The sequence below is a fragment of the Ctenopharyngodon idella genome, chromosome 14 (assembly GCF_019924925.1).
Source record: "Ctenopharyngodon idella isolate HZGC_01 chromosome 14, HZGC01, whole genome shotgun sequence".
Lineage (NCBI taxonomy): Eukaryota > Metazoa > Chordata > Actinopteri > Cypriniformes > Xenocyprididae > Ctenopharyngodon > Ctenopharyngodon idella.
In genome coordinates, this window is record NC_067233.1 from 16,175,757 (window position 1) to 16,203,694 (window position 27,938).

At 37.4% G+C, this 27,938-nt stretch overlaps 1 protein-coding gene across 1 annotated transcript in view; it reads right to left on the reverse strand.

Annotated features, from left to right (window-relative positions):
• Nucleotides 1-27,938, reverse strand: part of rxfp1 (relaxin family peptide receptor 1) — a 71,199-nt gene that overhangs the window by 2,605 nt on the left and 40,656 nt on the right. Inside the window, exons 4-17 of the mRNA XM_051918346.1 lie at nucleotides 22,600-22,705; nucleotides 19,670-19,741; nucleotides 18,130-18,201; nucleotides 17,910-17,981; nucleotides 17,434-17,505; nucleotides 17,130-17,198; nucleotides 16,801-16,872; nucleotides 14,984-15,055; nucleotides 14,610-14,681; nucleotides 13,497-13,568; nucleotides 12,987-13,058; nucleotides 11,744-11,973; nucleotides 3,062-3,472; nucleotides 946-1,164 (exon numbers count right to left, since the gene is read on the reverse strand). Of these exons, the coding sequence (XP_051774306.1) occupies nucleotides 946-1,164; nucleotides 3,062-3,472; nucleotides 11,744-11,973; nucleotides 12,987-13,058; nucleotides 13,497-13,568; nucleotides 14,610-14,681; nucleotides 14,984-15,055; nucleotides 16,801-16,872; nucleotides 17,130-17,198; nucleotides 17,434-17,505; nucleotides 17,910-17,981; nucleotides 18,130-18,201; nucleotides 19,670-19,741; nucleotides 22,600-22,705 (1,683 nt within the window). The remainder of the gene's footprint in view (nucleotides 1-945; nucleotides 1,165-3,061; nucleotides 3,473-11,743; nucleotides 11,974-12,986; nucleotides 13,059-13,496; nucleotides 13,569-14,609; nucleotides 14,682-14,983; nucleotides 15,056-16,800; nucleotides 16,873-17,129; nucleotides 17,199-17,433; nucleotides 17,506-17,909; nucleotides 17,982-18,129; nucleotides 18,202-19,669; nucleotides 19,742-22,599; nucleotides 22,706-27,938) is intronic.

The following is a 27,938-nucleotide window of genomic DNA, read 5'->3' on the forward strand; positions in this document are numbered from 1 at the left end:
CATTAATTATCTCTGGAAATATCATTATTCAAAGAGCGGATGGGAACAAAAACTATAACATTACAGCAAAATGTCCCAGAAGTAATCGTAGTGAAATACAGTGTCATTTGCCTAGCCATTGTTGAATATTATGTGGATGAAAAGAGCAGTCAATGGTTTCGCACATCGAACATACTGAAGGCATAGGTTATATTCTGTCATTATATACCCTCATGCTGTACAAAACCTGTAAGACTTTCTTTCTTCAGTGGTACACAAAAAGTTGAATTTTTGAATACAGATCTTCATAAAAGTAGTTGACATGACCTGTGCACTATAAAGTCTTCTAAAGACATATGGCTTTATACGAGGAACTGATATTCAAGTCATTCATGATTTCCAATCTATGAACAAATCAGTTCATAAAATCTGTGCAAATGTTTTATTCACAAAACTCAGTGACTGGAAGATCATCAATGGAATGACAACTTTTTTTGGAGTTTCTCATGCAAATCTATAATATCACTTCAGACTGGACTATGTTTATCACAGTTTTATGGTGCTTTTGCATTATTTTTGAAGCTTAAAAGCTCCAGCCCTTCTTCATTGTAATTATATGCAAAAGAATGATTGATACATTATTCAAAATGTCGCTTTTTGAATGCACAGAAGAAAGAAATGCATACAGGTCTGTAACAACATGAGGGAGAGAGTATTGTACAATAGAGAATTTTTCTTTTCAAGTAAAAGTTTTGCATGCTCTTTGTGTACTTGCACATGTTTGGACCTCTTTATCCTTTTCAGTACTTACAGACACTGATGTGAAATGAAAAAGAATGATGAATAAAAAAAGCTGAAAAAAGTTCAGCCTCAGCTCAATTTCAAACGTCTCCTTGAAAAAAAAAAAAAAAAAAAAAAAAAATCGATGGCCCTGAATACTTTAAATGGGCCCCGTGAGGTACTTACCGGGGATTTCGACCTCCATTAGTGAAAGAATCTTGAGGATGAAAATGGGAATCCAGCACAGCGAATCGGTGATGACAATGGAGAAGAAGCGTTTAGCAATGGTCAGCTCTTTCTTAATGTGGTTGCTGTATTTGGTCGTCTGTGTTCCTGTTCTCTGGATATTGTAAAACATGCTTCCATAAGACAGTACGATGATGAGAAAAGCCACCAGATTGAGACCTATTTGGAAAAAGGATATGTTTTTGACATGATATACAACAGTGAAAAGTGTTCATTAATGTAAAGGATGACCTTAATACCAAACATAAATGCCACAACAATACACTTTAAACACCTTTCAGGTCAAAAAAGATGAAGTTATTGTTGAGATTGGAATTGCTGGACCTCACCACATTTCTTCAATGCTTTCTCAATAACTTCAGTTCACCCTTGTCTTTTCCTCCAATCTAAACTTAGACCTCTTGATATGACCTCTATCACACAAACAAATTGAGCACTCACAGGAGAACATTTTCCCAACCAGGAACAAAAGAGTCCAACAACTCTGACTGCTGGAAAAAGCTAGTTAAAAAACAAACAAACAAAAGTAAACATTTGAAGGAGGAATCATAGTGCCTGAATATCTTAGTTTTTCAACTTGAACAGTAACTGTAAACTTTAACAGAGCGCAGCAGTGAACCAACCACTTTTTTATAAGTGTTGGTTCCAAAAATATATTTTAATATATTAAAATATATTAAAGGTAGGGTAGGCAATTTTCTTTATAAACAATTTTTGTTATACTGGTTAAAAACTATCTTCACATCCAATAGTAATAGGAGTAATCTAAAATTACAACATGTACATATATCTTCTGTGGAAGTCTCAGGACCAAAAATGTTCGGCCAATCATTGCATTCGGTCCGATGTCCTATCTGACTGTCAACATATATATTCCATACTTCCGCGCAACCTGCTCGCGCAAACATCACGGGTCATCAGCGTGTTCCATGAGGCTATGCAGAGTTGTAGACAGACAGTCACTGAGCACCGCAAACAAACAGCAGCTGCCTTTTTACATTTCTTCCTAAACCAAATCAACAAGCTTATGCTGCATTCATGCCATAAGCGTAACTAATTATGAGATCACAACCCGCAACGTTCTACCCGGAGCTGTTCAAGTCCTCAGATTCGGATTTATGCGTTTCTATGGCAACACAATCAACACAGAAATGAATCTGCAGCAGTCAGGTGGTACAAGTAAGAACTCTGTAAGTTGTTTACATTCATTATTATTGTAATGTTGTAATGTTGAGACATCAGGTAATTTAACTCCGCCTCTCGTGACGTGTTCATGTGTTTTGGAGGAGACGTGACTTTGGAGATGCTCTGAAGGGAGGGTGGGATCTTATGCTTTCAAAGCTAGATTGCTATTGTGAGTCTCTCCGAAATTGCCTACCCTACCTTTAAAATAATAAAATAATATATATATATGTATGTAACAAGGGCCAGCTAGTAGTCGCTGTGCAAGTAAACCTCACTCCTCTGATCTCAAGGGAGGCTTTAGCCTCCTCGTTAGAGCGTCCGACTCCCACGCCGGAGACCCAGGTTTGAGGGCCCAGGGCAAGTAGGACCTGGGTGAGGGGTTACATTGGTGCCGTGACCCGGATGGGAGTCGGAGGTTTAGGGAAGTGAGTGTAACGGAGGCCAGCTAGTAGTCGCTGTGCAAGTAAACCTCACTCCTCTGATCTCAAGGGATGCTCTAGCGACTGACGCTAGGGGTCATAGCCTTTAGCTTTCTCGTTAGAGCATCCGACACCCAGGTTCGAGGCCCGCGCAGAGCGGGGTGAGTAGGACCTGGGTGAGGGGTTACATATATATATATATATATATATATACATGCACACACACACTTGGTTTTAGAAATTTTTTAAGGTAGTTGAAAATTAAGCATTTTTTAGTTGATTAATAACCTCAGAGCTCATGGTGGGTCTGTCTTAAAAGATTTATACAGAATCATTAAAAATCTATTACTCTGTGGAGAAAATAACTGAGATTTTTACTGCCAGAACATGACTGTTGTGCTGTTTTGTCCAAAAGAACATATTTTTAACAAAATTAAGGGATTCTCACGTACCCAGAAAGATCACAATGGAGTAGACTTGGGCTCCAAGAGTCTCTGGCTGCTCAGAGTGCAAAGGGAAACAAACGCCATTGGTTCCATAGAAGTTTTTGAAAACCCCTTTAAAGACCAGTGGCAGGAAAGCAATAACAAAGCCCAAGATCCAGATGACCACCAAAATGGTAACGGTGCGTCTGCGGCCAGGGGTCAGGTACCGGAACGGGTAGACAATGCAAATGTATTTCTCCAGGGTGAGGTATGTGAGGAGCAGCACTGACACCTCTGTTGACAGCATGGCTAGAGATCCAATCACCTGACACGGTACACTGTCCATCCAGGCCTGAGCGTGACGGTTATACTCGCCTCTGAACTTCAGGTCATAGGCGCCAATCATGAAGAGGTAGACACCCATCAGACCATCTGCACCTGTGTAGCAGAGAAAAGAGAGGAAGCTTGTAAGCTAGAGGAATACAGATGAAGTTAACATCATTTTTATGTGTTACTTATATATTTTACATTTCAGGAAATACAGTTTATACTGTAACTAAAAAACAGTTTGAGTTTCAGTTTTTGAGTTGAATTAAACTACTTAATCAAATATATTACCAGGACTGCAAATGATTTTTTCAAATACATAAATACAAAACTATTACGTCCGCATGACGTAATTTTCTTATTTGTTTCTTATTGGTAAGAATTATTTTATCTATAATTAATATAGGCTTAAATGAAAATATTCTGACAGTGAGACTTGGTAACCACAGGTAAAACCATACATGGCTACTCACAAACTACCACTGTCAAATGATATTATATTATGATATGTTATATAGGCCTATAAAAAACGCCTAAATGCAGGTAAAAACTATACACACCTTCACAAAGAAATGAATTATATATTCCCCTACCCACCTAATAAATATATTGCAATATAAATGGCTACAACATGGTATTCAATATAAATATTCCACATTTCCACAATCCATAGTAAATTACTACAGTTCATTCATGGTAAATGTTTGTAAATGTGGTGATTTTGGGATTTAAAAGTCTATCTTCATTCATGGCACGTTTCTCCTGCTTTCCTCATTGTTGGGAATGTTGAGGCTGTTTCATCCGATTTAAAACTAGTTTAATCATCGAGTGTTTTGTGGTTTGTAACCGAGAGGTGTGTGTCGAATTGAAACGCTGGATGTCGCAACGCTGTTTAATAATGGTGACCGGGAATAAACGCAACTCCTTTAAAGGGGACCTATTATGCAAAATTCACTTTTGCATGGTGTTTGGACATAAATGTGTGTTGGCAGTGTGTGAACACAACCACCCTATAATGATAAAAATCCAACCTCTTCTTTTTTTTAATCCCCATAAATCATAAGCAGTGTCTCAGAACGAGCCGTTTCCAGATCGCTGGCAGTGTGACGTCACATTAGCCACAGGCCCCGCCCACGAATGTTGACAGACACTGCCGTTTTAACATAGAAACGCCCTTTTCTAGAGTGAAAACAGACGCTTCATATTTTGTGTGAAGTACAATAAACATTATAAAACTCATCGGTAAACAGGCTTGTACTAATATTGTGGATAAAAACAAGAAGACAATATAAGTTATAACCGTAATTAAACTAAACTATACCTCTTCTATCTCCATGCAGCATATATTCGCAGTTTCTGTCATTATAGTGCGTCCAGACTGAATCCTGACAGGGGAGAACGAGCTCTTGAAGCTCCGCCCTCTTAGGCCGAGGGCAGCAGCTCATTTGCATTTAAAGGGCACACACTGAAACGGCGTGTTTTTGCTCAACCCCAAAAAGTGGCAATTTTAACATGCTATAAAAAATTATCTGTGGGGTATTTTGAGCTAAAACTTCACATACACACTCTGGGGACATCAGAGACTTATTTTACATCTTGTAAAAGGGGGCATAATAGGTCCCCTTTACGCTTTCGTTCCATTATCCACTGGGCCATGCTGCGTAGTTCAAAGTAAACTAGTGAAAACAGCTCTATTTGTTCTGTATTTGTTGTTACTGACCGAGAAACAACTTCAGATGATTCAGTGACAGAGCGGTCCGAACGAATCCAAATCATTTCAGATAGTTATGCAAGCGCGTTTGGCCAATTCACAGAAAAGAAAGAATTGAGATAAAAGAATGATTAATTCACGAATGATTGGTATCACTGGTTTAGTCAACAGAAATACGGGACACACATAATATCTTCTGAAATATTTGCACGAAAAACGTTTCTCAGGTCAGTCGGAGGAGCGTGCACAGTACGAACAGTGCAGCTGCAGGCGCCACTACAGCAACCCAACCCGATCACATGAGAATGCGTATCAATACTACGTGCGTGTAATCTTGTAGAAAATAAACTCATTTTGGCGTGCATATGATACGCACTTTATGGCGTGCATATAATACGCTTGGTAGTCTTTGGTAGGATTAGTGATGTGGGTGCCCACGGGCCGGATGAAGATGATTGGCGGGCCAGACTTGGCCCGCGGGCCGCCAGTTGAATAGCCCTGCTGTACAGGGTGGTTTTTATATCTCATCTCCATAAATATATCTAGTAGTAAAGCTAATGAAAGGGCTAGCAATCAATTTACCCTTTGCTGAAACTTCCTACTCCTCGTGGAGAGCACAGTTCATGGTTATATGAACGTCCCCTTTTTTTGGACAAAATAAAACAGTTCTATTTTTTTGCAGCACAGTTTGCATCAACCAAGCACAACGTATAATACAAACTCTTGATTAAATCTGACAGCAGTCTGAAAATCAAGAAGCCTTTACCAGTCTGCCACTTTCCACGTCTGACTCATCTCCCCCCTCCAGGTGCCCAAAAATTGAGAGCATTTCTCACCAATAGACTTTTAACAGAGAAACTTTACTTATGACGATCACACTGTCACAGTCACAGAAAACAATATTGAGCAATTCAGGCACGATCAGCATGATATTGGTTGATGGACGTATAGCATTTAGCAAATTGTGTAGTCTCAGCATTACCAGACCATGCCTGAGGCCGATGGTGGGTCAATTATGATGTCCGAAGTGCAATTTACATGTCCAGCTCAGTGGCATGAGTTCTATTGAAGTTTCCAAGAAAACGATTTAATGGGACCCAGTTACTGTAATAGCAACAAATTGTAAATCAGTGGCGTAACTTTGTTTTCAAAAGTGGGTGAGACAGGAATATGTGTGGTGTGGGGGTATTGTATTTGTATCATTACAATAATAAAGCACAAAATTTATTGACATAGACTTCATGTTTAATACGATACTTTTGTCCTTACATCTGCTATAATAAAATATATTGTTAGTCTCAAGAGCATTTATATTAGCCAATTTATTTTTCATTGTCCTAATGGACTAGGGGCAAAATTTTTGTTCAGAGTTCCAGAGGTTCTGGGTTTCAATCCGCCCTCGTGTATTTTATTTATTTATTTTTTTTCTCATTAAAACCAAAGATGTTCATCAGTGATTGTACATCAAGAGCAAGGGCACGTTTATGTGCATTTTGTTTTGTGATTTCACCGGAACGAATAGGGAGTCTCCGGCCGCAACAGCGTTATTAAGCGATAGATTGAAGCGCTCGTCCGTGTGAAGACTGCACAGTGTGCAGCGCCAAGAGAACACTGTTGCGCCACTGATCACAGCGGCAACGAGCACTCAACATGATTTCAAAAACAACACATCCCAGCGCCAGATCGCCTATTATATAACACAAACAAACGAATTGCAAAAGTGACAATAAAGGCATTTATAAAGTTATAAAAGATTTCTATTTCAAATAGCATATTGGAATTATTTCTGAAGGATCATGTGACAAGACTGGAGGATCATTATGACCACTGACAGGTGAAGTGAATAACACTGATTATTTCTTCATCACAGCACCTGTTAGTGATAGGATAAATTAGGTAGTAAGTGAACATTTTTTCCTCAAAGTTGATGTGTTAGAAGCAGGAAAAATGGGCAAGCGTAAGGATTTGAGTTTGACAAGGGCCAAATTGTGATGTCTAGATGACTGGACAGAGCATCTCCAAAACTGCAGCTCTTGTGAGGTGTTCCCGGTCTGCAGTGGTCAGTATCTATCAAAAGTGGTCCAAGGAAGGAACAGTGGTGAACCGGCGACAGGGTCATGGGCGGCCAAGGCTCATTGATGCACGTGGGGAGCGAAGGCTGGCCTGTGTGGTCCGATCCAACAGACGAGCTACTATAGCTCAAATTGCTCAAGAAGTTAATGCTGGTTCTGATAGAAAGGTGTCAGAATACACAGTGCATCACAGTTTGTTGTGTATAGGGCTGCATAGCTGCAGACCAGTCAGGGTGCCCATGCTGACCCCTGTCCACTGCCGAAAGCGCCAACAGTGGGCATGTGAGCATCAGAACTGGACCACGGAGCAATTGAAAAAGGTGGCCTGGTCTGATGAATCACGTTTTCTTTTACATCACGTGGATGGCCGGGAGCGTGTGCGTCGCTTACCTGGGGAACACATGGCACCAGGATGCACTATGGGAAGAAGGCAAGCCGGCAGAGGCAGTGTGATGCTTTTGGCAGTGTTCTGCTGGGAAACCTTGGATCCTGCCATCCATGTGGATGTTACTTTTATACGTACCACCTACCTAAGCATTGTTGCAGAACATGTACACCCTTTCATGGAAACGGTATTCCCTGGTGGCTGTGGCCTCTTTCAGCAGGATAATGCGCCCTGCCACAAAGCAAAAATCTGAAACATTTTTGCTTTGTGGCAGGGCATGGTTTGAGGAGCAAAACAAGTTTGACTTGGCCTCCAAATGCCCCAGATCTCAATCCAATAGAGCATCTGTGTGCTGAACAAACAAGTCCGATCCATGAAGGCCCCAACTCGCAACTTACAGGACTTAAAGGATCTGCTGCTAACATCTTGGTGCTAGATACCACAGAGCACCTTTAGTGGTCTAGTGGAGTCCATGCCACAATGGGTCAGGGCTGTTTTGGCAGCAAAATGGGGACCAACATAATATTTGGAAGGTGGTCATAATGTTATGCCTGATCGGTGTATATGCATGTGTATACAATAAGAATTCACTAATAAAATATATTATTACATAATACTTTATAAAATATGATATAATAATATGATATAATATTTAAATAATTTAACCCACTTTCAGTTTCCCTATACTGATCAGACATAACACTGACAGAAAAACTGAAAAGATGGGGCTTAATAGTGATTGCTAGATAACTGGCAACAAATATTGTGAGATGTTCCAGGTATGCAGTGGTTAGTACCAACCAAAACAACCTGTGAACCAGTATCAGTGGCGCCCAAGGCTCATTGATGCATGTGGGGAGCACAGGCTAACCTGTTTGGTCTGACCACACAGAAGAGCTACTGTAGCTCAAATTGCTGAAAAACTTAGTGCTGCCCACAATAAAATGGTGCCAGAACACACAGTGCATCACAGTTTGCCACGTATGGGGCTGTGTAGGTGCAGACTGGTCAGAGTGCCCATGATGACCTCTGTCCACTGCCGAAAGCACCTGCAATGTGCAGGAATGGTGATGCCTTGGCCTCCAAATTCCCCAGATCTCAAGCTGATTGAGCATATGGGATGTGCTGGACCAACAAATGCGATCCATTGAGGCCCCACCTCACAACTTGTAGGATTTAAAGGATTTCATCTTGGTGCTAGTATCCCACAGGACACCTTCAGAGTATGTTAGTAAGTGAATGTAAAACAGAAATTAAATATAAATGTAAAAAAGAACTGTAAATGTTACTACATCTAAGTGTTGTCATTTACACTTCAAAGTGAACACTCTGAACAATTGATTTCCATGTAGTCTGAATTAGGCTACACTCATCTGAAACGCCAATGGCAGTGCTCTCTGGAGCATACAGATGCCCAGTGCACAACTTTGATATCTTCTTATTTAGCCCATCAAAGAGCAGAAATCAAAGAACTACTTTCATTTCATGGCTTGCTATTTTCTTTGGGAGAAGGCTAGTGTGCGCAATATGAATTAGGAAATTGTTAATCAAACATAGCATTTGCTTCGTCCATCAGTGGTCAGTTTGTATGGGTGAATTATTATGTGCGATAAAAAGTGAGACATGTGGTGGTACTTCAATCAAGAGTGAACACTGTCGGGTAAACGCAGACTCTGAATGCTGCTGGAAGGCTATGAGCTGCCCTCAGGCTATCAGCCTGTTTCTCTAGAGAGCACCGTTGACTTTTGTGCCAGCTTTACTAATAACTACTGCCAGCGCAAACCCTCTTTTGAGTTAAAAAACTACTGTCAGGATTTACTACAGACACGCAGTGAAAAAATAGTGCTGAAAAGGCATGGACAGTTGTTTTTGTGGCTGACCTTACTGCATATGCATTTGTAGGAGATTCCCTTTCAGATGCAAAATTTATGGGAGGAGAGTATTTAAATGAATCATGCAAGGTGATTTACTAAGGTTTGCGCTAGTCAATTTACTGGTATTTGCACCATTATTTACCGCCCTAAAAAAGCATGTCTTAAAGAGGGGGTTTCACACACAGTTTCTGCCAATGTTAATCTTGAGTATATGTAGAGTAACAATGCATCCTTCATATCTCCGAAAAGTCTTTAGTTTTATCATATTTATAAAAGATAGATACGCTAAACCGAGTCTTTCCGATAAAAGCCAAGCTCCTGTAGGCGTGCCTGCCATCAGTGCCTTGGGGCAGAGCTAAAGAGTCACGAGCGTGCGCAGCTTTTGTGTAGAGATCGTCTGCTAGCTGCGACATCATTATAAATAAAAAGGGAACAAAAACGTTCGTGTTGTTTACATTATATGCACTTGCGCACCGACTGCCAACAAAACACAGACATCTGATGCAGCTTTATTCACCACCCGCGATCTGCAAATCCAGCGCCGAACTGGGACTTGTTTAAAAAGTATTCGTCACCGAAATCCCGGGAACAAACAAACATATGTGCACAACTCCGTTGCTGCCCTGGAAAAACAAACTTCATCCACTGTTCCCTTGACGCTGGGTTCTTTGGGAAGCTAAAAAAGGTAATCTTTCCCTCACAACCAAAAACACACTCCTTTGTTTACAGGAGCTGCGTCTCATTTCGGAGGCTGCGTCCTTCAGAGATCGCATTTGAAGGCTGAATACTTCATCAAGGATGTCATATTTAAGAAAAGTAATCGTAATAAAATTGACTGATATTCATTGTAAGGTGTAAAATACTGTAATTTCTTTGTTATGTTGCAATCTAACGGTTATTTTTCTTAAATAAGACTGCCTCAATGAGCCTTCGAAGGGTGCATCCCCTGAATTGGGACACAGCCATTGTTGAAAAATCTCTCGGCTTCCGTATCCCAAACGAAGCGCGTTGATGGGCGTACTCTTGCTCTTGTTCTGGGTGATGTGTGTGTGCACGCTTATCAGGGAGAAGTGCCTATACAAGGAATTCGCTCTCTTTTGACGTCATACAGGCCATACTCGAAAAAAACTCTCCGAAACCCGGTCCGAAACTGTAAGTAGTGTATTTGGCACAGAAATACTCTGTCATACGTCAAACTCGTGTTTTGAAACTTCGGCCATGTTTAGCATGAGAATGCAACTCTTTAACAGTGTAAATAAGTCAGAATGCATGAAATAGCATTACACCCCCCCTTTAAACTAGATGCTAATTTTTGCTACTCTTAGTAAATTGCGTTGGTCATTATGGAAATGATCCGGCTGTGTCTATGTTCTTTAATTTGCGCGTCGTCAGTAGATCATGCGCAGAACTTTTCACTCCCATCTTGCGCTTTTTTGGAATTGCGGTCTCATGCTAATTTGCCCTGTTTAGTATATTTGGCCCTTGGTGTACCAGAACAGCCCTTCATTTTGTTTTTTCTCATCTTAATGAGAAATCCTGAATTAGAGGTCTGCGCGGGACTGTTTTTTTCGTCCCGCTCCCGCCCGCTTCCGCCTAAAATTCACTCTGTGTTCACCCGCTATCCACATATAGTGATTTTCTTCCCAACCCGACGGGTCCCGCTAAATTTAGATAGTTTCCAGAATCTTGCGTTTAAACTTCCCCTAAAGAAAGAGAGTGATTGGGGATAACAAATATAAAATGTTGCATAGCATATACAAGATTTTTATGTGTTATTTGTCTTATGATGCTGTCAACACCCTAAAAAATGTTAGAGAAAAAATGGAATGCAGACCTCTATCCTGAATTTCCAGTTAAAATCACACAAAGCACTTTTATGTTAATCCATGTCAGGCTAAACAGTATTTTATGGAAGCTTGTTTCTGCCACGGAATAAAAAAATAAAAAAGCTAATTGGAACTTTTTGTCTCACAATTATGAATTTGTTCTTGAGTTTTTATTTTGCAATTCAGATTTTAGAACTCACAACTCCAAGTTTATTTCTCATAATTCAGGAAAAAAAGTATTTTTCTCAAAAACTCAAAATTGCAAGAAAAAAGTAAGAATTGTGAGATAAAACGTTCTAATGACCTATTTTTCATGGCGGAAACAAGCTTCCATAATATTTTGATCAATGCTAGAGGTAAAGAAAAAAAAAACCACACCTAAAAAGAGACCTAATTATGTGTGAAATTTCTTTTGCTAGGAGCTGATGAGCAGTGTACTTCAATCTTAAAGTCACTTGGACACTTAAGTCACACTTTAAAATGACATTGAATGATATTTTGTATCTAATCTTACAGCATAAAGAGATGATGCACATGGCGTGGAGCTTGTTCTCAGAGCGAATGTAGGATCGCATGCAGATCACAAAGATGTTGCCGAAGCATGTTGTTGCCGAGACAACCCAGACGAAGACACGCAGCACAATGTTTGCCAAAAGGTCCTCGAAAGATGAGATGCCATCAGTGTTGGGCTTGCAGCTGCGGACGTGAGGCGCATAGCCACAGTACTGAAACTTTTTAAAGTAGCTGAAAAGAAGAGAGAAAGAAGCACAAATGACAAACATAATCAGATCATCATTTTGGTCCTGTCATGACATGGCTAAGCTCACAAATATTGATTTGTTTATGCTGAAATATTGAAAATAAATCTATCTCTATCTATCTATCTATCTATCTAAATCTTTACTAAAGTAATAAAAATTGTAATAATCTTGAAACTCTCACTACTTCAACTCCCTGTCAATCGAACATATGAGAGCGTTTTGCTGTCAGTCAACCTGTCCTTGCTGAGAAAGGTTTTTATAAAGGGGAAGACAAAAGAAGAGAGGTGAGAATCACACTGAACAGAGCTTAATATAGTTCCAGAAATGGCAGGGAAGTCTTGAGTTGAATTTCACAGCCAAAAAAAAAAAAAGCACACTCTGTCTCAATCCAAGAGGAAACATCATAAATTACTTGCAAGATTCATTGTCCTCATTTTTCACAGTATAAATTATATACTGCAAGATGTGCAGAGCAGAAAGACACTACACCGGGTCTTCAAGTAGCTGAAATGATTGACAAGGGAATTGCAAACACTCCAATATATATTCCAAACACCCTTGCATTTTTTCATGCTTTCAGCCGATACATCATAATCACTCCCAATTATTAGTCCAGGTCATGGGGGAAAAAAAATGATTACCATAAATAATTAATAGAATACTGTACAAAATATTAGAGTCAATTTTTGGGATGAAAACTAAAGAGTTTGTCTTTATCTTTTTTTAATGTGGAAATTCCAGAGAGAAAACATTACAAAACATCTGCAATCGGTCTTTACAATCTGCCATCGTTTGTTTGATGTTTTATAGTACAAATAATTATAGAGATGTTCAGTTGTCAGGCATTTCAATCAGAATATCTTGAACATCACTCTCAAGACTTTATTATTTAACCATTAAAAACCGAATCATTCTCAATGGTGACAAGTTTCAGAAACTGAGTAAGCAGAATTGAAAGCATTTTTGAGATTAAAACTTTCAAAAAGCAGCACTCACATGTGAGTCAGATTCTTGAGAGGTTCAAACATCCTTCTGTGGATGTTCCCAATTTCGATTCCCTCAATGCTCCTGTGACACAAAAAGCTTTCTCTCAGGGGTTGCTCTTTAGAAAACCATCATTCGCATTTCAGTATTCACTTTACAATGTTTTAGCCCTCTTTTCCTTTTTTCTTCTCTTAAAACTATGCAGTTTTGTGCCCAAGATGCTATCTGGAAGTCTTTGAAGTATGACCTAAAAGATTGTTTTTGTTCTGTTGAGTAGAGGCGAAGGCAATGTTCACTGCGTGAAGTTTGGGTAGGACCATTGTTCTGCACTGAAAGGGACCCTCAAACAGCACATTACTATAATTGCAAGGTATTCCTGTTGTGTCTCATGTGAATGTGTTTTTTTTTTTTTTTTTTAAAAACAGAGGTATAAAAGGGGGAGAGGGCTACTTCACAATTCCTCTATTACAGCTTCAAAATCTTGTACAGTACATCATTATAGAAAATTATAAAAAGACTTACAGTGACTTTAACTTATGCAGCTTGTCAAAGTGGTCCACCTGCAGGTCCATGATGGGGTTATATGAAATATTCCTGACAAATAGAAGGCAAGAGCGAACTGAAAAATCACGAAATATAATATGAAACATTGTGAAAAGGCCAATTCACACTGCATCATCAGATGGCAACAGACACTTCGTTGGGTTTTGACGTTACCCCGTCAGTGTTTGTCGGTTTCGTTTTCTCTGATTGAACATGTTGAAATGCATTTGTCGGGTCTTGGAATGTCTGAGAAGTGATATAATGTAATCTGGTGACTGTCAGTGTTGGCCGGTGTCTGTCAGTGGAGTGTGAATTGTCTTTAAAATAATAATCTTTGGGTGAGTCGACAACTCGGGTTAAATTAAAAGTTTGATGATACACTGTCTGATTTGTCCAACTACTAGTAGTAGCCAAACAACACAAAACTACACAAAATATGCTTCTTTGCTGTATTATTGTATTTATTTACAAAAAAACCCCCAAAACAAATAAATAAATAAAAAAGCATGCACTACCGTTCAAAAGTTTGGGGTCAGATTTCCTGTTTTTGAAAGAACCTCTTTTGTCTCTTATGCTCACCAAGGCTGCATTTATTTGATCAAAAATACAGTAAAAACAGTATTTTGAAATATTATTACAATTATATGTGAAACATATTTTCTATTTTAATATATTTTAAAATGTCATTTATTCCTGTGATGCAAAGCTATCATTACTCCAGTCACATGATCCTTCAGAAATCATTCTAATATGCTGAATTGGTGCTCAAGAAAGATTACTTATTATTATCAATGCTGAAATCAGTTGAACAGTAGTGTAAACTAGATGAGATTTTGATATGACGTTTTCATAAATGGTTAATGATAAAAAAAATAAAATAAAATAAAAAACTTACAGGTTGGTTATTAATAATGTAAGATACATTAGTCTTTAACTATATGAACATCAGATGGAACTGGAACAATTTATATAGGAATAAAAACAAATAACAGTTTTGCCTCCTCTTTGCAGAAGCTCACCACATGCCCCTGGTGTACAGAACCATTAGAACCAGTTTGAGGTTTGTAATGTGCATCTAAATGGAAGACTCACAGCTGAAGTAGGTCTCCAAGATTGACGAAAAGATCAGGAGGGATTGCTTTGATTCTGTTATTGGACAAATCCCTGTGGAGAGAGAAAATAGTAATGCCTTTTGCATTCAAATAGGCATCTCTGGACAGAATTGATGAATAAGCCAGTCTGATGCCAAACTATTTGAGAACTGATGTCCCATAACTAGTCGAGCTGGATGGGAGTAAGACCAACCCGGACTTTGAAAATGATAAGGAAATCCATGCAAGGAGGATTTTTTATTTTTTGCTTAGCTTCTCAAAAATAGCACAGAAATGGGTCATGACTAAACTCCAGAGAACACTTTGTGGTGATTATTTTGGCAAATATTTATAATAGAATGCCTGGGAACTTACAGCTCGCCCAGTTTACGAAGCAGAGAGAAAGCCTGCACGTGGATGTAACTAATGCAGTTCCGCTGGAGGACCCTGCCAAAAAAAAACAAAAAACGTTCTCATTTTTCTTGGTGACCAGAAACACATCGACCATTTCAGTGTAATGGAATGTGCAAGAAATACGTAGGAGTACACAACAATGTCAATGGTGATGAGTGCAAAAACAAAAATCAATTTAGAAGGTAAATGGGATCTGACCTTTAATCAACAGAATCACTCTTGCATATAATTAGTGAAATTATAATAGGGTAATATTGCATAATATTCATTACTGAAGTCTACACACGTCGCAATTCTGCTTAATATGTAAATGTTTCCATGTTACTTAAACTAAGTTTCAAAGTGAACAAAGGCAGATAAGTCAATTGCACTGATTTCTGAAAAACAGTGATTAAAAATTGAAAAGCAAGAAGCAAGGAGATGAAAATGCTTTGCCTAAAAATATATTTTGACCTAATTTTTGGTGTTTTTGGCAAGAAGGACCTCAAACTATGCATATTAAAAGTGGGGAACAACAGGACTAAAATTCCCCCGATAAATATGATTATGTGAATGTGTATGCATTTAAAAAACAACAACAACAACAACAACAACAACAAAAAAACTTTTCCACTCATCTGAGGTCCTTCTTGCCAATAACCATCAGCGGAAAGTAATAAATAGAAAAAAAAGAAAGCAATAATGTTGAACATTGGATTTGAACCATACCAGGTCTTAGAAAACATTTTTACAGATCTCAAGATAGCGCAGACCCAACCAAATCTAACATTCATGTACATTTACATATATTTAATCCACAATCCATTTGCATATACTGTATAGCGCTATTATATGAAAATGAATTGTGGATTAAATATATGTAAATGTATGTGAATGTTAGATTTGGTTGGGTCTGTGCCATTACTTTCTCCAGCTACTGATCATAAATATGGAAGATGAGCAGAAAATTTAAATTAAGCACTTTGGCAAATTGGGTTATTATTATTATTTTGCATTTCATAACCTCTTAAGTATTTTATAGTATTTTATTTTATTTTGTAATTTTATTAGAATTGTTTAACTATTTCTATTTAGTGTTTTGGGAGAAAATAAAATTAAAAGAGCCTTTAACCCCAGTGGGACTGGATAACCCATTGTACCCGACTTTTTAAAGGGTTAGTTCACCCAAAAATGAAAATTCTGTCATTAATTACTCACCCTCACGTCATTCCAAACCCATAAGACTTTCATTCATCTTCGGAACACAGATGAAGATCTTTTTGATGAAATCTGAGAGCTTTCTGTCCCTCTGTCTTTAATCTAATGAATTGAGTGGTTTAGTCCAAATTTTCTGAAGAGACACGATCGCTTTATATGATGAATAGACTGAATTAAGGCTTTTATACACATATAAACATTGATCAACTCACACATCAGTTGTGGTAAACGGAAGCTCAAGCATGTTTGCTTGACGTGTGCAAGAACGTTACGCAACACGTTTGAGCTTTCACAAAAGGTTCATTTGGACTAAACCACTCAATTCATTAGATTAAAGACAGAGGGACAGAAAGCTCTCAGATTTCATCAAAAATATCTTCATTTGCTTTCCAAAGATGAATGAAAGTCTTAGGGTTTGGAACAACATGAGGGCGAGTAATTAATGACAGAATTTTCATTTTTTGGTGAACTAACCCTTTAAATACTGGGATACATTTATAATGTCTATTGGTGTCATCTGATAGTTTAATACAAAGCGGAGAGGAAGAGAGCAGATGTTACGGGAGGGTGGGAATACTCACAGCACTGTTAGCATGTTACAGGACCTGAAGGTCACATTTCCCACGATCTCAATCTTATTTCCCTCAACATCTCTGCAAACACAAATAGAAATAAGAGGGTGTATGGACAATGTGGAAAGTATAGGAAAAGAAAAAGACACAAAAAGTCAAATCAATTGAACTTATTGATTAGCATCAGCTTAGAGGACCAAATCATTTACATTAAAGCAAAATGCATTCATTGATTTATTGGGAGCAAAAGTTAAAGTGCTCTCTACAAGGTCTCCAGCCATATAAATAAAATAACAACACAAGTGATTTCATCATGACAATGTTGTATTCAAACTTACAACCAATTTAATCGTGGCATCTCCAGGCAAATATCGTCAAGCTTTGTGAGAGCATTGTTCAACAATACTCTAAAACAACATACACACACACACACACACACACACACACACACACACACACACACACACACAGAAAGCAAAAGCTTTAGAAGACAAAGTAGTATAGTGTAGCACATACAAATAAATACATAAATACATACACAAAAAGTCTCAGAGAATGGCTCCTATACATTTGTTAAAATATAAGATTTACATTTGAAATACAGAAGATGAGTCACCAAAATAGCAAAAGGCTGAAACTCACAGCAGCACAAGAGAGCGCAAACCAGAGAAGGTCAAAGAGGAGATGTGATGAATATTGTTGTTCTCCAGAATCCTTAAAAAAAGGAGAAACTCACTACAAAACACTGCAGCCTCACAAAATAAAGTACTTTGTTTAACATTTGTTCTGGGGACACTGATTTATGAATACGGTTATAACCATAATTCAATGGCATTCAAGTAGATGTGTGATAAAGGTTCAAATCACTTCTTTTTCTTTAGAGCCGATCCTTGATGACTGCAAATGAGTGCTAAAGAAATCACTCCTTAGCTGATATCACATAGAAATTAACATTAGTTTGTGTTGTCTGTATGGTCAGTATTCATCATTGCAGAATGTGTATTGATTGACAACTGCTGTTGGAGGAATTTGATTTGATGCATAAAAGCACTGACAAAATCCATCTTGATTTAGCTGACGTTTAGAAAGCAGATCAGAGAATGACAAGAAACACTTACAGCCATTCCAGTTTGTGTAAATCCTGGAACACATAAGGAAGTAGGGTGGTAATTCGATTATAACTGAGATACCTGAAAAAATAAGAGATAACACTTGTCTGAGAGTAGCCAAAAGCATTTTTAAAAGCATAGCAAATAAGCAAACTAAAGTGTCTGTCATTAGAAAGTTTTATGGTATTTGAAGGGACAATAGAAATGTCTGCTGACTTTAAAAACTCACAGTCTCGTCAGATTGTAAAGGCCTCTGAAAGCTTGCGGGTGCACCGCTTTAATTCGGTTGTGTTGGAGATACCTGAAACACAGTTTACAGGAAGCATTAAAAAGAGGTAGAAGAGAGAGAAGTAATACAAGTAGATGTTACCGTATATAATAAAAGTTTGGAGTTGGTAGGGTTTTTATAATGTTTTTGAAAGAAGAATCTTATGCTCACTAAGGTGGCATTTATCCAATAAAACAATAATACAGTAAAATATTATTATAATTTAAAACTACTGTTTACTATTTGAATATATTTTAATCTGTAATTTATTCCTGTGATGGCAAAGCTGAATTTTCAGCATCATTACTCCAGTCTTCAGTGTTACATGATCCTTCAGAAATTATTCTGATATGCTGCTCAAGAAACATTTATTATTATTATCAATGTTCTGCTGCTTAAGATTGGAAACCATGGTACTTTTTCAGGATTTATTGATGAATAAAACGTTCAGAAGAACAGCATTTGAAAGGTTTTGTAACATTATAAATGTTTTTACTGTCACTTATACTTTATACTGATCAATTTAACATGTCCTTAATAAAACTATTAAAATTTTTACTGACCTTTAAACTTTTGAATGAAAGTGTATAATCCCATTGAAAAAGAGGCCAGAGATGTATATTAGGACCAGACTGTCATAGAAACTTATTGGCCTCAAGTTTTTGACTATAAAGCAACCACCTTAGAAACCATATAACAAAGCACTAAAAACTACTCAGAACACCATAGCAATCACATAACACTGAAGCACTGAAATCTGCACAACCGAGCACCACTAAAATCAGGTTAAATTTACTCCTCTATTGATTAGTCATTCTCACCTCATCTAAACCTCATTGCACTGCTAACATCAAACGTTTCTGTATTCATACTCATACCCAACGGCTCTGTCATTAAAGTAAGAAATCCAAAGTTTATACAACTTGAGCTCTACTGTGCTCCACAACTGATGCATTGTGGCTTATATTCCCACATTTTGCCACTGCTGAAATTAAGTTTGTTCGCACACTGAAGCATCTGTCACTAGATCAAGTATGGTGTTTGTGCGAGGACAAAAATATGGGGCTGATTCAGTTTGACTCAGCTGGTACATCTGAACGAAACACAACTAGACGATACTCATAACAAAAGAGCATGTCAGATTAAGACATGCAAACACACTTGAAAAATTTAACAGCTGGGGAAAGAAAACATTGAGCCATTTTTGTCAGGTTATAAAAAGACAACTCTCTCAAGTACTTCAGTTCTCAGCTCGCTCCTGTGGAGAGCACTGAATGTTTTATTCCAGAGGGATTGTTTAATCTCACTCAATATCTTCTCTATTTCACACACTTCTTACTTCGATAGCACAGTGAAGACCAGCAAGAAACATTTTGATAAACACCTGCGATAATGCCAAGCTGTCACTAGATCAAGTACTAGATCATTCATAGCATTACAGCATCCACACAGTCCAATGATAAAGGAGGTGATATACTTAGTGAAGCAGATAGGCTCTTACAGCTTTTGAAGGCTCTGGTACATTAAGAACATGTCCGCGTTTAGCTTCCTCAGCCGGTTCCTCTGCAGGGACCTGCAATACCAACAAAAGGCATTACGAAATTGTTTGTTGAAAGTACACGTCATAACATTTTTACAGTTATCTACACTCTAAAAAATTCTGGGTTAAAAACAACCCAAGCTGGGTTGAAAATGGACAAATCCAGAGAATAGGTTGTTTTAACCCAGTGGTTGGGTTAAATGTTTGCCCAACCTGCTAGGTAGTTTTATTTAACTATTGTTTGAAAATTACTGTATTGCTTGCTTAAAATGAACCCAAAATATGTTGGAAATTACCATTTATTAATATGTTTAATAAATGAACATTTATTTGTAAGTTTAATGAATAATTAAACAATAAACATTTAATAAATTGCTTATTAATAAATGTTTACTTTTTGATAATTATTGCTGCCTCTAGTAATTATGTGTCTGATTTTTAATTTCCAACTTATTTTGGGCTCATTTTAAGCCAGCCATATAGTAATTTTTAAACAATAGTAAAACTGCCCGGCATGTTGGGCAAACATTTAACCCAGTCGCTGGGTTTGTCCATTTTCAACCCAACTTGGGTTGTTTTTAACCCAGCATTTTTTAGAGTGTAGATAGACCGAAAAAATAGATGACAGATAGATAGATAGATAGATAGATAGATAGATAGATAGATAGATAGATAGATGGATGGATGGATGGATGTGTGGATGGATGGATGTGTGGGTGAGTGGGTGGGTGTTTAGGTAGGTAGATAGGTAGAATGATAGAACGATAGAACGACAGAATGACAGAACGATAGATAGATAGATAGATAGATAGATAGATAGATAGATAGATAGATAGATAGATAGGTGGGTGGATGGATGGATGGATGTGTGGGTGAGTGGGTGGGTGGGTGTTTAGGTAGGTAGATAGGTAGAATGATAGAACGATAGAACAACAGAATGACAGAACGATAGATAGATAGATAGATAGATAGATAGATAGATAGATAGATAGATAGATAGGTGGGTGGGTGGGTATTTAGGTAGGTAGATAGGTAGAATGATAGAACGATAGAACGATAGACAGAACGATAGAATGATAAAAATAGATAGACGGACGGACGGACATTTGATTGATAGATCTCTTGCTTCATTATGCAATAAAAAACTAATCTGATATTAATTCTCTGTCATTTAAGCGACACTGTGTCTACACCGGACACGAGTGGTCTGACACACTGAGACAAAAGACAACAGAACCTACTATAATCAGTGATACTGTCTGCACTGGATGCAGCATGTAGTGGCGCGACGTGACATGATACGATCCCTGACAGTAAACTGATGCCCCGTTCTTTTTCTGATGTGCTCGAAGCACTTCTGACACAAAAGACAAACTGATTCGCAACAGTGTCTTGCGTAGACAGCCTCAAGCTGTTGCGGCGTAACGCGACGCGACAATGGTTGCACCGGACGTAGACGTGTAGACACAGTGAGGCACCAATCTACAAAGCAATGTTGTCAAAGCACTGCTATGAATTACCCAACAGCGTGACATAAATATAACATGAACATAGAGACACTGATATCATAATTTAGATCAGATTACTTAAAACAGATCAGATTACTTTAGACTGATATGGCCATCTGCCATTGGTCTAATCCAGTTACATGGATACATAAACCTCGAAATAACATGCAGCCATATTTACCAAAGCTTTAACGTAACACGCACGCACACACGCACACACACACACACACACACACACACACACACACACTGGTATAAAAAAAAACACTGTTTAGTATGTTTTTTAAGCCATTTGGTTTACAAGGACAGAGAAAGTGTCCTCATAAACCATGTTTACATTGTAATACCCATGTCATTACACATTTGTGTCCTCATAAACGACATATGCCAGAACACACACACACACACACACACACACACACACACTTTTGTGTAAGAAAAACAGGACTGAATGGCAATGTTTGACTTTATGAAAAACCTAAGGATATGTTTCACCTTATAAATACAAGCTGTTTTAAAGCAATGATTTTCATGAGACCTTAGAGAGAAGGCTCACAGTGTGTCTACTTGAAATCAGAGAGTGACATTGCATTTAATACACCTTTCCACATTCTCTGCATTACTTAGATGTTTGGCAGTGGCATACTAATGAACAGTGGAAAGTCAAACAGAGCCGCAATACAGGAAATTGGGCCTTAATTAAGAAGCAGCTTCAACTGATACATAAATATGAATTTCAAACCCACATATTAAACTGCTAGAAAGCTTTATATCAGCCAGTTATTATGTGAACAACAGAGATTTTCATGAGGCACTGAGCGAAAATGAGAACGAAGGTTCACAGTTATGGTGCGTAGAGAATATTATTGGCACAATTACCTTTAATGCAATTATCTCAGTTTATCTCAGTGCTCCAAAATCACAAATTGAAGGCACTCAGAGTTAATTAAGACTCAAAATCAAATACATCAGACTAGGCTTCTGGTGCAATCATCTCTTGTTTTATAAAGTACATAAACTATTTAACATATCTTTATTGAGTCCCCTACATATTCACCATTTAGAGTAAAGCAAACGTGTCAGGTTCTGTGCAGCCACACTGTAAAAAAGAATTGTTGGTTTAACTTAAAAAAGAATTTTGAGTTCATTGAAATTAAAAAATTGAGCTAATACGATTGGTTTAATCAACAGAAACTCAAAATATTGTTATCTGAACCACATTAATCATCTAAGTTGATTTGATAAAAGAAAAAATGTTGCGATAACAAATCATGAAAATAATTTTTTACAGTGCACAGGGATTTGGTATGTCGTGCACATCCAAAAAGTCACATAAACTCAACAAACTGCAGCCATGCTCCAAACACAGGGCATGAAACTCACATCATGGTGACATTAATGGATACAGTGGGGACATCTTTAAAGTGTGCACCGTCACAGTCCAGCTCCAGGTCCCTGCACTGGCACTCAGCTGGGACGGTCCCAAGCACTGCGTGACAGAAACGGAGATAAAGAGAGAGAAAGAGCAGACAACATTTTAGATATACCACTTAGCATTCAAAAAGTACTTTTGCATTACAGCTTGATCTGCCATAGTAATACTTAATATGCAAACAGTCATGCTGAACTAATAAGCACTAAATTATGGGTCTATGTCAGGTAGTATTAAGGATAAGTTCCACTAATGGTAAGTCCCAATTAGATTAATTTCAGCTCTCAAGAGAAACTGAATCTTTAAAGGTCAAGTCTATTATTCAATGTTAAAATCGCAGCTTAAGTAAGCCATTGGTATGCTTGTTTCCTCATAATGAATGAATGAATGAATGAATGAATAAGGGATTTATATAGTGCTTTACTATGTTCTATTGTACATCCAAAGTGTTGTACACCCATTTGTACAACAGCACCAAAATGTCAAAGCAATAGTGTGAATTTGAGGCAAGGCTATCTGTTTGTTCTACCAATGGCAAATAGGGGGAGTGTTTAAAAAAACCTGTTTGAAACAGCCATTTTTACATATTTATTTTAATTAATAAACTAACAAGTCACATGTTACAAATACTTGTGAAAGACCGAAATGTAACAAACATTTGTACAATAGGGGGAGCAAGAAATGGCAAACAGATACAGTGGGGAAAATAATTATTTGATCCTCTGCTGATTTTGTAAGTTTGCCCACCAGTCTATAATTTTTATGGTAGGTTTTTTTTAATGGATAGAGACAGAATATCAAACAAAAAAATCCAGAAAAAACACATTATATAAAGGTAAATTGATTAGCATTTGATCAAATGAAATAAGTATTTGATCCCCTACCAACCAACAAGAATTCTGCCTCCTACAGATGTGTTTATGTGCCCATGTCGAACACAGATTAGTCCCGTCACTTTAAGAAAGCACTCCAAATGTCAGCTCGTTATGTGTATAAAAGGCACCTGTCCAAAGAATCTGTATCTTCCATTCAAACCTCTCCACCACCATGGGCAAGACTAAAGAGCTGTCAAAGGACATCAGGGACAAGATTGTAGACCTGTACAAGGCTGGAATGGGCTACAAGACCATCAGCAAGAAGCTTGGTGAGAAGGAGACAACTGTTGGTGCAATTATTCGGAAATGGAAGAAATACAAAATAACCATCAATCGCCCTCAGTCTGGAGCTCCATGCAAGATCTCGCCTCATGGGGTAAAGATGATGATAAGAAAGGTGAGGGATCAGCCCAGAACTACACGGGAGGAGCTTGTAAATGATCTCAAGGCAGTTGGGACTACATTAACCAAGAAAACCACTGGTAACACACTACGCCGCAATGGATTGAAATCCTGCAGTGCCCGCAAGGTCCCCTGCTCAAAAAGGCACATGTACAGGCCCGTCTGAAGTTTGCCAATGAACATCTATATGATTCAGAGAAGGCTTGGGAGAAAGTGCTGTGGTCAGATGAGACCAAAATTGATTTCTTTGGCATCAACTCGCTGTGTTTGGAGGGAGAGAAATGCTGACTATGACCACCAAGAACACCATACCTACAGTCAAGCATGGAGGTTTTTGACAGTGTTAATTTTGACAGCAAATTTTGATTTAGTTTTAGTCTTAGTCTTTTGACTAAAATGCCATTTAGTTTTAGTCATATTTTAGTCATCGGAAATTGTTTTAGTTTTAGTCTAGTTTTAGTCAAATAAATCTACAGTAGATTTAGTCGACTAAAATCTAATTTAGATAAATTGTAATGCATTAAGCATTTGTCTAACAATACACAGATCTTATACACTGATATAGGTACATCTGATATTCCCCAAACTGTTTATGTTCACCCAACTGTATTTGCTTGCCAAAGCGGACGGTTTTTGACTGTTCAAGTGCAAAAAGACACGAAAGAGCAAAATTCAGTACTTGACACTTCTCACTGAGGTACTATTATAGTTTTCATTTAAATTTTTTATTAGATTTGATTTTTAGTGTTTAGTAGTTTTTGTGTTTGTGTCTTTTAGTTTTTGCTTTTAAATGTCTATAAGTTTTTATTTCTGTTTGTTATTTTAATACCTCAGGTTAAGCTAAAGCTTAGAAACTAGATTAAATAAAATAAGTTTACATTTTTTTATATATTTATTTTTTATTTCAGTTAACGTTTATTTCAAGTAATTAAGATTTCTTTGGTTTTAGGTTTAGTTAACTATAATAACCCTTATACTTGTAAAATATATTGAATAATGTGTCAAATAATGTTCTTAGTCTTTCCTCCCTGTGACAGAAGATACAGTAGTTTACTATGAATTAAATAGAAATTAAATTAAATACAGTTTATTGTGTAAGCAAAATAACAATAATGACCAGGAAAAAATAATTATAAACCATCCCGAAATACACCGTGACTCTTATTCTGAAATGTCTGCAGTCACTGTAGCAGGCAATTGCTTGGCATAAATGTGTGTTATTCATTAATTGCGAAGCAGTCTGAAGTGCTGCTGGACGAGCCTGTAGAGCACACAACAGCGCTGCGTTTCCAGCGGTTAGATTAGCACATTACACTTCAAATGTGCGCATCTTCCATGGATATCTTCCCAAATTGTCCCTCTCTTTCATTTTCGTCTCGTTTTTATTCGTTGACGAAAATTAGAGTAGATTTTAGTCATAGTTTTAGTCATTCAAAACACATTTTTATTTAGTCATCATCTCGTTTTCATCTGTGAAAAAATGTCGTTGACGAAAATTATGACGAAAATTATTCGTCAATGAAATTAACACTGGTGGAAACATTATGTTTTGGGGCTGTTTCTCTGCTAAGGGACAGGACGACTTCACTGCATTGAGGGGCCGATGAACGGGGCCATGTACCGTAAAATCTTGGACGAGAACCTCCTTCCTTCAGCCAGAACACTGAAGATGGGTCGTGGATGGGTCTTCCAGCATGACAATGACCCAAAACATTCCGCCAAGGCAACAAAGGAGTGGCTCAAGAAAAAGTACATTAAGGTCATGGAGTGGCCTAGCCAGTCTCCAGACCTTAATCCTATAGAAAATCTGTGGAGGGAACTGAAACTTCGAGTTGCCAAGTGACAGCCAAGAAACAAGGATTTAGAAAGGATCTGTAAAGAGGAGTGGACCAAAATCCCTCCTGAGATGTGCGCAAACCTAGTGACCAACAACAAGAAATGTCTTACCTCTGTGCTTGCCAACAAGGGATTCTGTTTCTCCACCAAGTACTAAGTCATATTTTGCTTGGGGATCAAATATTTATTTCACTCACTGAAATGCAAATCAATTTATAAAATAAACCTACCATAAAAATTATTGACCTCTCATTTCTTTATAAGTGGGCAAACTGACAAAATCAGCAAGGGATCAAATAATTGTTTTCCCCACTGTAGTTGTTAAAGATAATTTAAAATAAAGGACATAAAGTCTATTGTGCGTAAGACTGAAAACAAACGTGTAATCTGATGGTGTCAGCAGTTGGATAGTTCAATAAAGTCTGCCAGACAGAATTAAGCCACGAGATAAAAGTCTTTATCGCAGTTAAACAGAGCAAACGATCGCCCTCAAATCCAAGGATTGTAAATGCCTCGACAGGCCTTCTGTGGCCCAACACATTGTACCAATAGAGTCTTATCTGTGTTAAACATTGAGAAAGAAAGTGAAAGCACAAAGGCAGAACAAAAGATGCAGGGAGGCTACAGTAAAAAAAAAGAAAAAAAGAAATCAAATTCCGACACACCAGGATGGCCCACAGTGACTAATTTGGGGAGAAAAGGGGAGAAGAGATGGTGCAATAATAAAGCTCACACTGTCTCCAGACCAATCAACTTGTATTTTCAGCGCTGAATTTGCTGGTAATGAGGGGACGAATACAGCAGAGTATTCACTGCCAACATGGACTGGAGTTTAATTGCTTATTCAGGCCAGTTTAGTGTGAGTTGCTTGGTTCTGCTTGTAGTTCATTAATTAACAATGGTCCATGTGCTGGGGTGCATGTAGGGAATGTTTCCATCACATCTGCTATAATTGAAACTGCTTAAGTTGTTTTGCTATGTAAATGACCTAAGCTCATTGGAGGACAATATTAGTAACTGAAAATTATTTCTGACCAATGAAGTGTAAATTTATGGAAGCTCATTTCCGCCACAGTTTGGCAAATCATAATTGACTTAAAAAGTCAAATTATGATACAGATCATAAGTGAGATAAATAATCATGAAATAAAAAGGTGAAATACTAAGTCATTATTATGAGATAAAAAGTTGAAATTGTAACATAAAAAGTAAAAATTATGAGATAAAAGCCATTCATAATTACTACATTTGGGAACACTTTAGATTAGGTACAAATATTCACTATTAAATTTGCTTATTAGCATGCATATTGGCTGTTTATTAGTACTTATAAAGCACATATTAATGCCTTTTTCTGCATGAGCATATTCTAGACCCCTTATCCCTACCCCATACCTAAAAATAACCACTACAACAACTACCTTACTATCAATAAGTGGTAATTCGGAGTTTATTGAGGTAAAAGTAGTTGATAGTAAATATATGTACTCTAATCTAAAGTATGACCCTATATTTATCACTCACATCATTATCTCTTTATGACTTATTATGTCATCATTTTGACTTTTTAGGCGTATAAATATAACTTTTTCTGCTAATTTCGAATTTTTATGTCATAATTATGATTGGGATGAGTTTTTCTTATGTGGCAGAAATGGGCTTCCATATAAATTCATGCTGAACCCAGAAATGCTTGAATATTTTACATATTTGACATATCATTAGTTGATGTAAATTCATATGGATAGAAAACATAATTAAATTTCGATTCTTATTACAGTGGCTGTCAAAAGTATCTGGATATTTATGTCATGTATAAATGTCATTGTATTAAATAGTAAAATTACATTGATTTAAAAGAACAATAGCACAATCACACTTTTAAAGCAACACTAAAAAAAAAAATACTTTATTTTAGTGTCCTTGTTACACACGTTACATAGTTACTATAGTAATTAATTATGTATAATTACATTGTTATTACTCATTACTTGTACAATTACACTGTATAAAGGACACCTTAAAATAAAGTGTAAAAAAAATAAAATCATACAACAAAACACATATGGTTCCTAATTAAGACAAAATCATTGCTTTGACATTTTCTGGTTGTTGAATGTAAGTGAACATGTCCATCGAGTCCATAGTGTGATGAAGGTCACCTGTGGTTCCTTTGT